The 18925-nt window shown below is 38.7% G+C and overlaps 1 protein-coding gene across 1 annotated transcript in view; it reads left to right on the top strand.

The window, feature by feature from the left end:
* Window positions 1–299: 299 nt before the first annotated feature.
* Window positions 300–18925, top strand: part of LOC131857663 (uncharacterized) — a 48091-nt gene continuing 29465 nt past the window's right edge. Inside the window, exon 1 of the mRNA XM_059210364.1 lies at window positions 300–578. Within this exon, the coding sequence (XP_059066347.1) occupies window positions 371–578 (208 nt within the window). The 5' untranslated portion in view covers window positions 300–370. The remainder of the gene's footprint in view (window positions 579–18925) is intronic.

Below are 18925 nucleotides of genomic sequence, written 5' to 3' on the forward strand. Positions count from 1 at the left end.
AAATTGGTGATCAAGGTTTTTTTTGATATCTTTTTGATGGTCCTATGCATTAAATATACTTGTCTCTAATTTCATTTAAATAATTTGAGCTTATCGATGTGAAAACAATCTTTGTAAAAGGTTTACCATATTGCCAATATATTTGTAGCTATCACGAACATTCTCTACATTGATTCCAAAATTTTGACTAATTTGTTATCTTTATTGTCCTTATCTCTCCATGAATAATGGCTTAATCTAGGCAATTTTCATAACTGGGTTCCAAATCTAAAGCGTCTTCTTTGGTTAATTGCAGGTTTCAAGTGTAGCATTTGTGCCAAACTATAATGGTTCTTTGGTGTATAGCATTTATCCGTTACATAGAGAGTATATGAATATTGGTCCTCTAAAGCTTTACTGGTTGAAGCCTTGGTTACTATCTAAGTTTCGTTTGTGCAAGTGTTATGGGCAGCCTGGAATAGGGAACATTTTCCCTAGTATAGAAATACAATTGGAAGAATCTGCATTGGGTTCTCTGGAATATACAGCTTCACTCAAGGAAGAAAAGTCAAACTCAATCTCACTATCAAGAATAGAAGGTTAGCTGTGTTAACATATCATTGGTAGGAAATGGATGTATTTTCATTGTTTGCAAGCTGTTATTTTCTTGGATGCCTTTTGATATGAATGTGCTCAAAAGACCTTGGTGGGATACAAATGTACGTATGATATTAGATCATTGATAGAGTGAGAATTAGAAAAAACTATCACTTTTGAGGAAATAAACTAACCTATTTTCTAGGAATTGGTGTTGCATTACCAAAATATTGTCACATTCATAGATGTACTATTTATACAAAAGAGGATGAATACATACATACTTTCCCATATAATAGAAATGCCTATAAACAAAGGGTATGTATTTTTTACTAAGGGCTTATAAGTTACAATGATTTGGACGAGAGTAATTTTGGGGACAACATACTACAATATAGGATTCCAATATGTTATGTGAAAAATGACTTTTCCTATTAATTATAAATACCAATCCAAGCGATTTAGTGAAGATGACTTAATTAGGAAGTAATTTAGAAGCATAAAGCATAACCACACATCCATGTGAAGCATAAAAAAATGGAACTATGATTGTGGAATTATACAATTTTGTGAGAATGGTGTTAGAATAAATCAATAAAAGTTAACAATTATAATAACCTGAGATGTCCCTTCACTATTTTTTTCAATTTTTAAACACAATAATTTCACCCATTAGCATTAGCAAGATGAAATATTGAGAGCAATACATATTGGTGGTTGGACCAGCCACTTCCACTTTTTAGCGTGATAAAGAAATGCTGGAAATTAACAACTTGGTGGTATAACCAGCCAATTACAAATCCAAGAAGACTGAAGTTAAGTAAATGACAATCACTCGACCACTTTTCAGCGGGAGGACTAGGAATAGCAAAGCTATCACTCAACCACTTATTCAGTGGGAGGACTAGGAATAACAAGCTATCACTCAACCACTTATTCAGTGGGAGGATTGGGAATAACAAAATATCACTCAACCACTTATCCAGTGAGAGGACAGGAGTACAAAATGAAATAGAGATAGGTGGCGAAGCCAACCTCTTCTACTTATGCAGTGGGCAATACAAGAGAGTATAATGCAGTATGAAAATGGACTGTTCTAGTTGTTGACTTCTTTTTTGTGTTATTTGTCCTTGATGTCAAAACTGTTGTTTGGATTGGCACATTGATCTTGGCATATGGCATATTCAGTTTTGGCATTCTTGTCTCAGTCTTTGGCATTCGGTGTTTTGTTCATGGACGACATTATGATGTTGATTTACTTTCAGATTTACATTGTTGTGGTACTGATCTTTGTTGGCATTGTGTTGTCATTGATGTCAACTGGTATAGGATGGCAACCGGTATAGGAGATTGATGGGCAGTGTTGTCATTGATGCATACCGGAAATGGTGTCATTGATGTCAACTAGTATAGCAGGTCAACGGTAAGGAAGAGAATGTCATCCAGCATAATGATCATTGGAGTCACTGATACATAGGTTAGTGTTGACTTTTGTTGAAGACATAAGGACTGGACACCGGTATTTGATAACAACTGGTAAGTGATATGTTGGCAGTGCATTATTGCCATTCGGCAAGTGAGCTAGTGCAGAAGTGCCAACCGGTATGCCGTTGGATGTTTGGATGAGAAACAACAGGACTCCCACCGGATAAAGATGCAGTCACTAGAGGATGAGAAGACTCACAGAGTGTATGCCCAACTGGATCATATGTGCCTGTTTGAAGATATGCCTGCTCAAACAGGGAAGCCATATTGGTGCAATGCCGGCTGCAGATGACAAGTATCCACACCCACCGGTAAGTGGAGCTTATCTCCTATTATGCATGGAATGCATCATGAATCCCTAGGATAAGACAACCTGAGTAATTCAAGGTAGGTGATTGGATGCTTAGACTAGATGACCAAGTGGAAGATGAGGAAGCCTCCAGAGTTTAAGATCAGAGATGCCCACTAGATCAGCAAGTCATGACAAGATGTGCTACCGGGACAGTGACAGAAGAGATGAGATGATATGTTTGCCATCTTGGCAAACTGGTTGATAGGAGGACCAGTTAGATGATGAAGAAGGAAAAGTTGGAACAACTGCAGACAGAGGATGTCGCCGGATTGAAGATGGAGAAAAGTGTTACCTCAGATGCATAGCAGTTGAAGGTTGATGGCATGAAGTCATCAAGAGTGTCCATTGGTAAACAATGTTACCGGTATATAGCAAAGAGCCAAGAGGGAAAGTGGAGTGCTCCTAATCAGGTGGTAAGGTACATCACGACTTATCATGAATGTCTAGAACTTGCATAAAAACAAAGAAGGTGTTGCAGTGCAGTGGGAGTGTCGGTGAAGATCCAGCAAGGCAAAGATCTGAGCAGAGCTTGACTGGTGAAGAGAAGATCGACAGAGATCAAAGTGAAGAGTACTAGTGGTATCAAGCAGCAGTGCAGCTGACAAAACAGAGTACCAACAAAGAAGAGGTGGAGGCTAAACCAGTAAGGTTGCAGCAGAGAGTGAAGGAGAGGAGGATTTGAGTGAGCAGAGAACCGACAGTGAACTGGATAGAAGATCCAGTAGAGTGATTTGCAGAAGGGTTACAAAGTTCATTTGTAACAAGGCTACTACTTTTGTAATAGATTATGTTTATTGAAGATCACTAAGTTTGAGCTCGGTGCAGGGGTTGATGTTCCTTGGGTTGGTGCCCTAAATTAGGGGTTGTAGCTCCTTGGGTTGGTGCTCTAAATCAAGGGTTGGTGCCTGTTGTGACCATTTCACACATCGCCCCATTGCAAATGGGGACCCCCTCTTTTTGCTCGTTTTTGCTCGCCTTTCGCTTTGCTTTTTAGGGTTTTGGTAGTTTATCAGTTGTCTGGATTAGGGTCAAGCCTTAGGGTTTCCGTTACTGTCTTTTTAGGCCAGAGTCCAGTCAGTCTTGAGAGCTTTTTAAGCTTCCTTTTGTAGGATGCAATTTTGAATGAAATGAATTCGCCAGAGTGGTCTATTTTCAATTGGAATTTTGAGTGCCGAGTCTTAATTTGTCTAAGTGTTGATGATGAAAATGTGATTTTATTCAATTGAGTAATTTTGACCTAAATTTTGAGTTTTTTGATATTTGATCCTGGGCATGGGGAATGATTTGTTTTTGCCTTGAGGAGTGATTAAACTTGTGAAATCTTGATAATTTGGCCTGTAGGAGCAAAATCGCTCCTGTCCCTCAGTGAAGGACCGGAGCTCGTTTTCAAAAATCTTACTATCTCTGCAGGATCAAGATGATTTTTCGAATGGAAGTAGTAAAGAAAGGCGTGATCTTTCCGTTGAATATAAATTGAAGAATTTCACGAACACAGAAATGCCTCAGGAAGCAAAATCGCTCCTGTCCCTCAGTGAAGGACCGGAGCTCAAAATCAAATATTGCTTTGTCCTTGCAGGATTTTAACAACTTGACGATTTGAAGAGATCAAAGGAGATGCATTTTATCAATTGAATATAATTTGAAGGCACAAACATGAAGAAAGTGGACCAAATTGCAAAAATCGCTCCTGTCCCTCAGTCAGGGACCAGGGCGAAATCCATTGTAGCTCCTGTCCCTCTCCCAGGGACCAGAGCGAAATTCTTCATAAGGCATGTCTTAGGCAAAGATCAAGCAAGTTTTATGTTTGATGGCAAGAAAGGAGGTGAATTGAACCCGTTGAAGACAAATTGAAGATTACAAAGCATCTACAAGGGACCCAAATGCCTAAGTTCGCTCCTGTCCCTCAGTCAGGAACCAGAGCGATTTTTACCTTAGACAAATTTCTTGCTAAGTGAAAGCAAATTCCAAGGCATGGATGAGTGAAACGGAGCACTACAAGACCATTGAAGATAATTTTTGAAGCTAGCAAAGTGAGATGAAGCCTCCAAGAGCAAGATCGCTCCTGTCCCTCAGTCAGGGACCAGGGCGATATGATGGTTATATTGCCTTTCCTCCAAGTTCAAGACACTCCAAGACGAAGTACAAGGTGGTGAGGACGTTTTAAGGCATCTCAATGAAGAATGAAGTATCCAAGGTCGCCAATGTTGAAGGAATTACACCAAAATACCCTAGTTCGCTCCTGTCCCTCAGGCAGGGACCAGAGCGAAAGTATTCAAATGAGGCTAAATTTGGGTTGCTATTCACATTTTGAATGTTTGAAAGAAAATAAGGGATATTGTTTTGCACTTTGAAGATAATTGCAAGTTAGTATGGTGAAGATTTTGCACTAAATACCCTAGTTTGCTCCTGTCCCTCAGTCAGGGACCAGAGCGAAATGTTCATGGGAGCCTAGATTTTGAAAGTTGATCACATTTTAAGTGTCCAAGGGGATCAAAGGGACTTCATTTTACGCAATGAAAGCAGTGGCAAATTGATGAAAGCAAGCATGAGCCCAGGACATTGAAGTTCGCTCCTGTCCCTCAGTCAGGGACCAGAGCGATATTTACCATATTGGCCAAATCTCTCAAAAATCACGTTAAGTCAAGATTGTGCGAGGTGGTAAAGGGTCTAAGGCATCTTAAGAAGGTGATATACAAAGGTTTCAAACGTCAAACGACTATCAATTGAGCCAAGGAAGCTATATCGCTCCTGTCCTTCAGGCAAGGACCAGAGCGATTTTCATTAAATTCTTCATTTTCCTTCAAAATCAAGACAAGGCAAGGATAGGCAAGATCAAAAACATCATTTAGGAAGCAATGAATGAAGAACAAAGGTTGAAAGATGACAAGTTTTGACAAGAACATGGAGATCGCTCCTGTCCCTCACCAAGGGACCAGGGCGATAATCTTCCAAACATCTATATGCCTTGTGGAAGTCAAGTGAATGTCATGTCCCCACTCTAGCTCAGTCTAGCAGAGACATGTGAGTCAGCTTATTATGGGGTCTTGTAGGCTGACAGGGTTGGACAGAGACCCGGTTTGGTTATTCAGTGTTGGAGACTTGGTGTTCTAGCAGTTATTGATCAGTTGGGAGACATTCCTTGTTTTTAGGAGGCAGTTCCTACTTTTTAGGAGGTTTGATCATGCCCAAGGTTGGGTCTCCATGAGATGCCTCTTTGGGTTCAGTTTCAGAGAGATTGGGCTTGTTTCCTAAATTTTAGGAGCATCCCTAGATTTTAGGGATGAGACTACCAGTGAATCCTTGATTTCCGACTTCAGTCACAGACAGGTGACAGGATGATTTTAGGGTTTGTAATGTCAGTTGGGCATTTTGTGGCTATTTGGGTTATATTTTTAATATTTCCTAAGTTAGCGTTTAATAATTAAATAAGGCTAAGTTGTTAGCCATTTTGGAGTAATAAGGGGATTTTTGGCCTCATCTAGATGCGCATCCTATTGTGTGATAGCTCGTTGGAAAGATCTTGAAATTCTTTAAATCTTTCTCTTTGGTCTCAGGGCAATTCAGTGAGCGGATTTCTGTCTATGGGGAAAAAGGTCATTTTCTAGTAACATGACCACTTTAAAATAAGAAATTATAACATTTCCACTAGACCACGCCACTTGGAGACAATTAGGGTTCGATTTGCAATTGAGAGGGGTTATAAGGGGATAGGAGCTTCATTCTATGATTATCTTTTGCATATTTGACAACTTGTATGAATTTTCTCTGGAGAGCGATTTCTAGACTGGGACGCAAACCCCAGGATTAGGATTGGCTGGGACGTAGCCCTCAGCAATCTTTGGCACCGGACTTATAAGGCATTGTGCGTGGTGATTAAGTATAGAGGCATCAATTCTCAGTAGGGTTTCAGCGTAGCCTACCATCTTTCCAGTGGAGACGTGGTTCATTGCAGCTGGAGGAATGCCATTTGCAGCAAATACACCACGTGGTGTATAGGGTATTGCTTGTATTCACTTCTAGTGTATGTGGGGTTGGAGAACATTCTTCATCTTCCAGTTTGACTTCGAATTTGTATGAGAGCTTGGGAAATACATTGGATTCATTGTTTGGCTTTGTAATTCAGACAAATCTGCCTGGTACGATTTGCAATAATTCTGACTTCTGCTGTATACCTCATTTATTTCAGTATTGCTTCATATTTGCTGTTATCTATTCCTTCCTATGCTATAAAACAATCAAAAACACAAAAACAAACAACCCTTTCTGCACTTCTGTCTAGTTCTGTAAGAAAAACTTAAATAAACAGGAAAACAAAATTAAAAATAAAAATTACAGCAGATTAACAGCAAAGATCTATCCGGGATCTTTCAGTGAAACAAGCGTAGAATGAAGAAGTGATGTTATTTTTCGCCTTATAAAGAGGATTGGTGATTAAAGAAGCGAGATCAAGGAGAGAAACACCAGGATCGCTCCTGTCCCTCACCAAGGGACCAGGGCGATATTTGCTAAAACACTTGTTATCCTTCGAAGATCATGTCAAAACAAAGTTGCAAAGGGTTTAAAACGTCGTTTGGAAGGCAATGAACGAGAAGTTAAAGGTTAAGTACGAAGAATGTTGGCTAAAACACAAGGATCGCTCCTGTCCCTCTCCAAGGGACCAGGGCGATAATCTTCCAAACATCGAATATGCCTTGTAGAAGCCAAGTAAAACAAGTATGGAGTAAAGAAACAATGTTATTACTTTCTATATGATGGAGATTGGAGATCGAACAAGCAAGATCAAGGAAAAAACATCTAGATCGCTCCTGTCCCTCTCCAAGGGACCAGGGCGATATCACATCTAAAGGACATTCATTTTCAAAGTCAAGTCACTCAAGGTCGAAATCCCTTGCAAAATGCCAGTTTCAATGTAAGGATGGAGATTTTAAACGTCCAAAGCACGAGAATCAAGACCAAGTTGATATTTCGCTCCTGTCCCTTAGTCAGGGACCAGAGCGTGAGGTTTGAATCTTCCCACTTCTTCAAATTTTGGCGCTAACAAACATTTTTTTTAATTTATTTTAAATGCTAAATTCGATAAATTTAAAAAATTCAATTAAATTAGCATTTAAAATTTGCACAGGATATTAATTAATTATTTTTGCCTTGTAAAAAAAAAAATCGAATTTGTTAATTAAAAAAACGATGGCAATTAATTAATTAATTAATTATTAATTAATAAAAAAAATCAAATGGAGTGCTTGGATTGGGTTTATTTTATCAAAGTCGGCTTTATTATTTATTTAAAAATCGTTTTAATTGCTATATTTTGCAAAAAGTCGGCCTAAAAGGATGGGTGGTATAAGCGCTTATAAAAGGGAGGTGAAAGGTTTCATTTTCACATTATCATTTTATCATTTCACATGCGATTTGAGGAAGACGAGAGGTGCGAATTGTATTCAAGGTGGTGCGAAGTATTATTCAAGGTGGTGCGAATTTGAAGTTTGAATTAAGGCGAGCTTGCCAAAGACCACATCAAAGACATCTCCAAGGGTGGCGAAATTGATAAGAAAGACGTTCACTTGAAGATCACGTGGAAAAGACTATCTAACGTTAATTTTGCCTAGGCGAATTCCTCTATTTTGCACTCTAGAGTTAGCTCTCAAGAGAGGTATGGCGATATGGTTTTATCGTTTTAATTTTGAATCGTTGATCGTCATAGCCTCACATTTTGAATTTTGAATTTTTTTTTGAATTCCAATTGCTCAATCGTTTTTAGGAAATGATAACTCAAGGACTTATCATGAAGTTTCCTAAAATTAATCTAATCTATGTTATGCATTGCAATATCCAGTTACTTATTGTGAAATGTTGTGTAGGTATGGCGACCCCTAAGGCGGGAGCATCCACCAGTCGTCCAGCTCTCATGAAGGAAGATCAAAAGACCGAAGAAGTGGAGACCAAGATCGTGTCGAAGTGGAGCAACATTGGAGATACTAACTTGGGCAACTTCAGCACGAAGAAGTTTCGAGATGTCCCTTACATTGGCAAGCCATCACCTGTCGCTTGGAGGATAATTGAAAGTGGCATCATTAAGGCGGCCGGCTTCCCTCCAGCAGTACAGTGTCATGAGTTGATGATCGAGTGTGCTCGTCATTATGATCCTCAATCCAGAACGATCGTGTCCAAGGAAGGAAACACTTTGGCGTACCTTTCAGAGGAAGCTATAAGTGAGGCTTTCCATCTTCCAGAGCACAGAGATATGGTCTACAAGAGCATAGAAGGAGCCAGGTCCATGTACGAAGATGATCCAGATGCTTGCCTAAGCATCATTAACAAGAACTGGTTACTCAAGAGTCGTCCTCGCCTGAGCAAGGTACTGAACACACCACACAGGATTGATTTCCAGGAGGAGTACAGAGATTTGATTACAATGCTCAACCGAGTCACAGGAGCCCCTCAGGCTTTTTACTTTGAAAAGTGGATGTTCTACTTCATCCAGGTGATAGTTCAGGGTAAAGGAACAATTCATTGGGCTAGAATAATTAGCCATTGCTTGGACGTACAGTTGAGGAGACTCAAAGCTACCAAGTCCTTCCACATGAGTTCATACGTCATCTATGCCTTGATCAGGAGCTTCGAGTACGCAGGACTACCTCATAGAGGAGTGATTGGAAGAGGACCCGGCGAGGTCAGAGTTTGTGATTCCTATGTCCACTTGCATCATCCGCCAGGAAGCAACTACAAGTTAGTTAATGATACCTTCACGATGAACATCACAAGGACGTTGCAAGGTGGGATTCACAACAGATTATCTCAGGATGCACAGGAACTAGTAAAGAGGTACGGTGCTTGGTTTATCCAATTTCCGAAGTTTACTTATATCAGAGTTCATGGATGTCCTTCACCTCCATACATGTTGCCAAGATATCCGACAGACAGAATTGTGTTACTTGAGGTAACAAGACAGTTGGCAGCTTATGCGAAGGCATTCAGACACAGACATGGAAATGGAGTTCCGGTACCTATCATATTGGGCAATTCAGTTGAGGTATGTCCTAATGCTTTAGCCATGGATGACGCAGAGAAGGAGTTAGCTTTGTATTCTTTTTCATTCTTTGCTTTGAGGGAAAGCTTTGATCCACATGGATATATAGAGGAGACAGTCGGTAGGAAGTTTAAGCATGAGTTCCAGATTGAAGATTTTATGATGAATCTCTTAGACGATCTTGAAGTGAAAAGAAAGATGCATTCTAGATTGCCTTTGGATTTCATCAGGAAATGCAAGATTTACAGAGTGGCCGACCAAGCACAGGACAGTGGCAGACATCTCCAGTCATCCTATGATCGAGAAAGCAAATCAGTAAGGTTAGATTGGAATGAGCCCGAGGTCGTGGATCTAGATGCTTTGATGGCTCCAGTCTTGTCTTGTACTCGCAGATGGGTTGATGTGCAGCATCAGAAGTTGAGAGAACAAGGCATAGCTATGACTTTCACTTTGGAAGAGAAACCAGCCGAAGGTGGAGCTAGTGTGAGCAAAGGTAATCCTAATCCCAGAAATGCAAATGAAGGCAACCTTCGAAGTGCAAGTGAAGGCGATCTCCATCCAAGAGGCTCGAAGAGGAAAGAGAGACCTGGAAAGAGAGAATCTTCCAAGAAGAAACAAGAGGCCAGCCGAGATCGTTCATCCGGTACGTCTTCTCGACAAGAGAAAAGGACACTTGAAGTGGAGGAGTCTATGGAGTCGATGGTTCAGAATGATAAAGAAGGACAGGTACCTCAAGGGTCACCAAGTGGATGTCTCCAAGATTATGAATTACATGAAGACAAGAACAATGACGAGGTAACATCTCCTCACAGAGAAGAAGAAATATTGCATAAGGAGATTCAGGTTAGAGAGACAAGATCAGCCATTCCAGATTGGTTAAAGGAAAGATTAACAAAGGTGATCGTGATAGAGGACGAAGACAATGCGATTGATTTAGAGAGCCTTGTTGGACATTCCCAGGAAGTGACAGAGAAGAGAAAGGCTACCAAGATGTCCAAGATGATTAGAGATGAGACTGGATCCAGAAAATTACAGATAGCTACACCGGCAGTAGACAAGTATGAGGGCGAGATCCTAGCAGAGGAATATGATGTAGAGACATTTGAGCTAGGTCCATCCACAGCTGAGCAGACACTAGATGATGCCACAGATTCCTTTGAGGCATTGAAGGACAAGCTTAGAGAAGAAATGGAGAAGAGTAGAAAGCTCGAGAGGGAGGTCGGTGCATGGAGAACGTATTTCAGCCATCTCAATCAGCCTTTGGGACGTCAGGATCCAGCAAGATCACCTATACAGGCACTTCCCCTTCAATCAATTGGTGAAGCAGAGAGATTCAGGAGTATGGTCCAGCGTATGAGTACTTGGATGGATAAATCTCATACAGTTGCCGTAGAATTTGCAACAAGGATGATGAAGACTATTCACCGAGCTATTCAGGTTCTTGAGATCATCCACAATTTGATGATAACGGTAGCCGCTTTTGCTCATACCAAGGACGTTATCATTCCTGTCTTGAAAGTAATTAGACAAACATCGAGGAAGGTCCTAGTGCAGGAAAAGATTATGGATGGAGGACCTCACAGTTTACTTCAGTGGTCAATACTACTCCAGATGAAGGAAGTTCTCTTTGAGGACATCAGTACTAGGTGCAGTCATGTTGAAGAGGTGATCAACCCGATCCAGGATAGAGTATTTGAGGTACTACGTACCGTTCTTGGCAGGAGGATCAAAGTTGAGACAGATGTGGATTTGCAAGAGTTGGAGGATAGGATCAAGATCATCTTTTGCAAGGACGTCAATATCACAGATGAGCAACAGGACCAGATGTTTGCTACCATGCTCCTGATTGAAAAGACTAAGGAACTTGAACTTACATGGGACGCAGCTCTTCTAGATGCATTTGATCAGGTCATCCACTTGGAAGAAAGAATGAAGAATCTTCCCGAGATTCCAATTGCTGAGATCGAGGGAATCGTATCAAGATTCATTGCATATGCTAAAAAGGAGCATTGGAAAGGGAATAAGATTCTAGATGAGAGGTTGTTATAAATGACATGGCACCTTAATTGTCATTGGTCTATGTCCCCTAGATTTTCGTGCCAAATTTATAATTGGCTATGCATTTAATGTTGTGCAATAAAAGGGGAACTATTTGTAACAAACCCTAATTAGGGTTTAGGTGTCATGATCTTGACCATTGATCTGCTTTCAATCTGGACCATTCATTGTAATTGAGGATGCTATTTATACCCTCATTTTCATTTCATTTGGAATAGAGATAGTTAAGAGATTAGAGAGAAAGTTTGATGTATTAGAGATAGTTAAGAGATTAGAGAGAAAGTTTGATGTATTAGAGAGATTAGAGTTAGAAGCAATTTTACTTTTGTAGCAAGATTGAGTTTGAGGAAAGGAATTCAAGCAATTGTTGTACATGATGACTTTGAAATCAATGAAATATTGAAGTTATGGTGTTTTGTTGCAACTTTCTTGGTTATCTTCATGGTTGTTCAATTCATTTGAATCATGCTCAATCAAAGTAGTGTGTTAATTTGAAGGACATAGTGTGAGACTCGATCTTTGGTAGGATTCATAATCCAAACCACTAGCTTCTTGCTGATTGTAGGAACGCCTTGCGTGGTCGACTGGAGATATTTGAATCACTTAACCTTCAATCGTTATTGTATCTTGGATATGTACCTTCGTGGTAGTGTCTTTGATCTTTGATGCATTGAGAATCATTTGTTACCTTAGAAGATCGCATCAATTTCAATTGAGTTGTTATTTTATGGCGAAATTGAAGTTGGTAGAATCTTGCCAAATCTTGTCCACATGAAGTCATTCTTAGGGTTAGATTAGATTAGACCTCTTGCAAACCCTATCCTTTTGTTATTTTTTGAAAGCTTCTTTAATTTAGCAAAGACTTTCGGAGTGTAAGGCCCCTTGAGGACACAGCAAATCTCATCATACCGCTGGTGCTTATCCACACGTAGAGACCCTACTAACCAGAACATTGGAGTCATCCTAACTGATCCTTCATGCGAATCTTCAGCAGTTAGAGACTTTATTCAAGAGAGGATAAGATGCCTTTAGGTATTTTATTCTGTGTATGATGGTGTACAAAATACACGTCAACAGTGCCCTAAATCAGGGTTGTTGCTCCTTGGGTTGGTGCCCTAATCATTGTAATCAAAGATTCATTGTGAGGCTAGATTGGAGCAGTAGACTCCAACAGCATTTCTCACCGAGGTTTTTCCCATCTTGGGTTTTCCTCGTATATGTTGGTGTTATGAGATGTCCATTTCATGTGTGATTGCATTTGTGTTGGTCTCCCCTCTAACCGGTAAGTCTGCTTTCTGTTAGATTTGATAACCGATATACTCACATAGGATAGTTAAAGGGAAAAGCTTGAAAACCACTGATTCACCCCCCTCTAAGTGGTACATTGTGTCTAACAATCTTGTTGACTGCATGTGCAGACAGAAAGCTATCCTGCTCACAAAGTAATGGTGTTGATCTTCACAGGTGATATCATTCATATGTTTGGTCACTGTATTGGTTTGATGCTAATAACAAGTTGGTACTCATTTTGCATGATTGGCTTTTAGTTTTACTTGGTTCTATGGTGAGACATATAGGTGATGACATTTTAGTGTAAAGGTATATCTTGTTATAGTTTACATGACTTCCACTGACATATCATTTACATTTGGTATAAAGGGCAGATTGTTGACACAATACATATTTTGTTTGAGCTTACTTGACAATGCTAACACTTAGCATATTGTACACTTTTCATAAGTGTTATCGGGTCCATTTATCTTACATGGCGATATTTTATTGTTCTCAAAGTGCATTTCACATAGCACTTAGCTGACCATATCATATGGTATCGGGCTCAAATTAAATGTATTAGTGCCGACTTAAATGTTGACATTGGACAGTGCATTATCATATGATATCGGGTTCACTTGTTGTTGGCATCAACTTCACTTTGGATAGTCGATATATATTCGATTGGCATCGGGTTATATTGTTTGCATGTGTTACATGAACTTTGACAATGACAATGATATTATACATTGGCAGCCACATTGTGAATTTGGTGACTTGAATAGTCAAACGTTAGAATGATGACTACTTTGATAGTACATGTTTGCAGTGATTTGGTGCTTGAGTAAAGCATTATGATGTTGGTAGTTTTGAATATCAATATTATTATGTTTTTGTTCACGGAATGGAAATGTTTATACATTTTCATTGAGGGCTCAATGGTAAAGGAAAATAGGGCAAAGTTTTGTTGTATTGTTCATTTCACATTACAAACTTGAACCCTAGCCGCCATGACAAAAAGGCAGTTATAGGTTTTGAAAGATCCCGACTAGGAGATGGTGCAATTCTGATTTGTATTGTTTCAAAATAAATCTTTTACCAGTGAATTGAAGCTAGGAGTTTTGTGAGGAAGTTTGAGTGTAATGCATTTTTGGGGGTTTTTAGATGATAGAATGTATGATGCAATGTAGAAATGCAAGCAATAACAAATGACAACTACTAAAACTAAATTTCAGAATGTTTGATTTACTAACAACAATTAACAAATGCAAAGAATAATTGAATTTCAACACTAACATGCCAAATTGGCCTACCAAGGCTCCAACGCCTTGCCTGGAGGGCTTCTTTATTGACTTTATTGAAGGAAAATACTGCTATAGGAGCTTCCAAAGTGCACCAACAACTTCAATGAGTTTTATTCTTCTAAACAATAAGTATCAAAAATAATTGAATAGATGGGTGGCAATTCTGAAGCTTATTTTGAAATTTTGCCAGGAGAGATCACCAAATTGACCCTATTTTCCCCTCTAATTTGCTGATATCATTCAAATGTGCCGTGAATTCACAGAAGAGATCATTGATCTGCCCTAGTGACCTCCCAACAATGATTTTCCAACCAATAGTTGCTGCTAAATTCCCTTTATTAATTTATTTGCATCCCACAGGTTGATTGGGATGGTACGACTGACCTAGGATAGGTACGGCTGGCATGAATAACCAATGACGTGCTGAAAGTGTCAACCAAAGTTCTTAGATCTGATTATCAGACTGTAACCCTGTTGTAGCTGCTAACAAATACTAGTTTTTGGCCCTTATTGGCAAAATATGAACATTCCAGGTAGAATTGGTAGCTTAAATATGAGAGGGATTTCATCCTCTCACCCAAATCAGATGGTTTTCGTCTCCAAATTCAGTTCAAACACCTGCAATAGACGTTGCAGAACTGCAAATACCAAATGGCTCTCAAAAATAATAATTTTCCAATCATAGATGTGCAAAAGGAGCTCCCAAACACCTTTTATTTTCAGCCCAAACCCTAATTTCGAATTAGGGTTTCATTTGCCTTTTTTATTAATAAAATAACTTTATTTTATTTGCAAGACAATCCCTTTAGAAGTTCGATTGGCTAGAGGGGTCAATTATTCATTGAATGGGGCCAAAATCACTTAAACCAACTCCTCCAAGTTGCCACACCTAGGAAAGGTGTTATGGCTTTTATCTAATAATATAATAAGTAATTAATATAATCTCCTTTTTATTATTTAATCAACATAGGAAATATTTAAATATTTCCTATTTTATTCATCAAATGCTCAAATAAACTTAGAAGTGTAAACTGATCGAAGCCACCTTCCTGTGGATAATGTCTGAGCCACATAAGCCAACTAGTAGTTTTCCCCTAAAATCTAGGGATGCTCCTAAAAAGTAGGGAGACTGGACCAGTCAACCTGAAACTGAATCCCAATGGTCCTCCTTTGCTATGTACACCTCTGGAAGGTCCTTCAGTGAATTGGGAGTTCCTCCTAAAAAATAGGAGCGCCTCCTAGAAAATAGGAGATGCACTCAAAGTCTCCAAAATGTTCCCAGAGGTCTCCAGATGCCCCATAGACCACTCCCAGTCAATCCCTAAAAAATAGGGATCCTTCCTAAATTTTAGGAAACTGCCGTCAACTGCTCCAAATTGCCTAAAAGGCTCATCCTAAAAGGCTCATGCATGACTCTCTAATCCCCATGAGTTGGTTCCCTCCACGCTCTGTTGGCCTACGGAAACCAGATAATAGACCAACCCTGCTAGAAATGCTGTTACTAAGGAAGAGCAAAAATTGAGGAAATGACAGGGTTGAGGAGTTTGGTTGAGAATCTTAGCTCGAATGTGAGGTATGATGGACTGTGGGCTATGGAGAATTGGTTGGTGGACTTCGCTTGAGCTGGAAGCGAAGGTAAATCTGGAGGATTTAATGGGATTTTGTTTTTGGTTTCAGACCACCATGGAGGTAATATCTGAACATTCTTATTTTTTTCCGAAGAGAAAATCAAAGGTGAAAAAGGAAATCAAAAATCTGTTCTTTCAGTTTTTCGAATGGGTTAGTTTTGTAGAAATTTGATTTGGTTCATTTGATAGTAAAAATGAAGGAAATAACTTTTGTTGGGCATTAAAAATGAAGAATCTATATTCTGGTTTTTGTAAAATTTGAAAAAGAAAGAAATTGCAATTGTTAATTTTGAAAAAGAAAAGAAAATGACTCCTGTGCAACTGTATTTTCAGTTTCAGTTTGAAATCCTAACTCGATGGTTTGCTTAAAGAGTTTATTTTGTTTCAATAAGGGTTTCAGTTTTGTCACATTGTATAAATCATAGTTGAAAAACTCGGACACGACAATGACTCAACAAGCCCAAAAAAATTTAAAAACTCGAGACTCGCAAAAACTCGGCAATAACTCGGTAACTCTATCGAACAATTGAAAATATAGTCATATAATCATATTACATTTTAACTAGTTATTCAGTCATATAATCATATTACATGATATTTGTGCTCAAAAACCAGATGCAAACCTTGGTGCATCCTGTCTCATGGCCAAAACATAGAAGTTGCGAATCAAATTTGTAATTCTTGACGAGTTTTTCTCGAGAAATAGGGTTTAACACGTGAGATTTTGCGAGTATTTCCTCAAAAACGCTGCGTGTTTTTATAGAAACTCGGAGCCGAGTTTAATGGCAAGTGACTCGGCTAGGGTTTTGACCCGCGAGTTTTTGAAAAACCTGCAGAGTTTTTCATCTATGGTATAAATGCATGGCTATAAACCATTATTCTGTTCCGAGTTTTAAAAAAAAAGACAAAAAATAGAGTTTGCAAAATCTGTGAAAAGTCTTCTGAAGAGGATATCTTTATGTTGCATAAATAGATGCACTGAGATTGTATTATTTCTCTGGTTTTACACAAAGAATACTTGCAAGTCGCAGAAGATTTTTAATCTGGTATTGGCATAAACAATACATATTGTAATGGGCTTTAATGCAAATTATTCTGATGTATACTATTAAGATGTTGTGATTGCAAAAGAAAATTGCAGTTACAGGACCTTGATAGTAGACATTGTTTATTGAGAAACATTGAAAGGGGTTGGTGCTCCTGTGAAGTTGGTGCTTCAGAACTTGGTGTTGAGTTGTTGCTCCACCATTGTAACAGAGTTGATGCTCTTTGGATTAATAAAAGGGAATTTTTACGACTGGTTTTTTATACCCCATGAGGGTTTTTCCACTCAGGTAATCATTGTGTTATGTGATGTTATTTGTCTTTCATTCTGTTACCTGTTAATTTGTCAGTTTGTTCAAAAGTTCCAAAAGTTCATTTGCTCAAATCTGTCATTCAAAGTTCAATGTATGAATGTTAAAGAAATTTGCCATAGAGCAAGTTAAACCTGCATTTTGTGAGTTTGAAGTTTTGTTTCAAAAAGCATAACAAGATTGTTCATTCAACATTAATTGAACAATGTCATATCATGATTTTAATATGAGTTGTTAATGTCATTCAAGCTGCATATCTTTTTGCTAAGTTTCAGGGTTCACTTTGTATAAACAAATCACTCTCATTTGTTTAAGGCCAATAGTTTAAATCTGCATTTCAAGTCAAAAATTTAAATTTATACATTACTCTGATTCACCCCCCCCTTTCAGAGTAATTCCACTTCCAACACTAGTAAAACTGAATACAGTCTTACAATAAACAAACTCTACAAGATACTGTCAGTACATTAAAGTTCCAACCTCTAATGGATACAAGAAGGTACTCCAAGAAGCTACAAACAAGAATACTGGAAAACACAAGCCAAAATGAACACTTTACCAAATCTGAAATAACACACCAACATCACCAAAATCAGACCAGCAGCACTATGAAGTCCATATCTCCATCAAAACACCTCCAAATGAGCTCCAGTAAATTGCAGATGAAGCACAAGAGCTAGGCGGCCAAGGAAGGACAAGGAATTATGCCACCAAAGGGGTCTCAACGAGGGCACACTCTCCAAAACAGAAAACCAAACTAGGGAAAACAACGAGAAGTTCGATTTGAAATATGAAATCAACCACTCCACCAAAATCTACCGAAGTCTGAGCAAATGGGCGCCAAGAGCATACGAAACTTTTGAATCCATACCCACAAAATTCGAATGAAAGCTCCAACTAGAATGAGGAGAAAAGCGGATCAGCTGAAGGGTTTCTTCACCAATTTATCACACCAAACTTCTTGAAATCCATTGGTAATCTCTGAATGAGATCACTCTGTCAGTTAGGAGTTATCTTTCAAACTCGAAATTGAAGATGAGCTAGGAGGGTACGCAACACCGAAGCGAAGACTCTGAAAACAATTCAGCAACACTTCGTTATCAAAATTTAGCTTCCCAAAACAAGAGCCCAACACTCTTATTTATAACCTTGGTGCCTCCAAATTCAAATTCACAATCCCCCCAAATGGACGTCAAACCCAAATGCAAGAACATTTTACATTAATTTGAAATTTGCATTTCATTTCCCTTTTCTTCCCAAATCGACCTTCAAGAGGTAGCAAAAATACTTGATTAAAAATGACAATAAAATAATAATGTTGCGTCCAAGGTAGTTAAGTGAAATGTATTATAAATTTAACTTATTTTTCCCAAAAGGCGTCCATCTTGCCTCATTAATATTTAACTTTATAAAATATTTTTCCTCAACAATAAATCATCCAAACCTTATGACATAAAATAATACTTTATCTCCCCAAATCGTCCTCTTAAGCCATAATAAAAAATACGTAAGTCATATGCCTAGGCCAAAGGGGCATTAAAAAATATTAAAAATACTTTTTCCATGTGCTGAATATCTGCCAAAGTGAACTGAAGGCCAAAAGTACTGAAAGCTACATTGCCAGAAATAGCCTCTAAACTGCACCACTGAAACCTACCAAAAATAGCACTTACTAAAAATAGCATACTGCTAAAAATAGTGTGTCAAAATTCATTTTAACCACATTCTGATTAGCCATCGCAACTTACTAAAAATAGTAAGTTCGGAAAAGTCTTCAGATTCATTTGCATGTCATACCATCACAAAGCTCTCTAAAAACCCAGAAAAACCCATTTAAATGAGTTGTCCTCGCTCCCACTTACTAAAAA

Source organism: Cryptomeria japonica, chromosome 8 (genome assembly GCF_030272615.1).
Source record: "Cryptomeria japonica chromosome 8, Sugi_1.0, whole genome shotgun sequence".
NCBI lineage: Eukaryota > Viridiplantae > Streptophyta > Pinopsida > Cupressales > Cupressaceae > Cryptomeria > Cryptomeria japonica.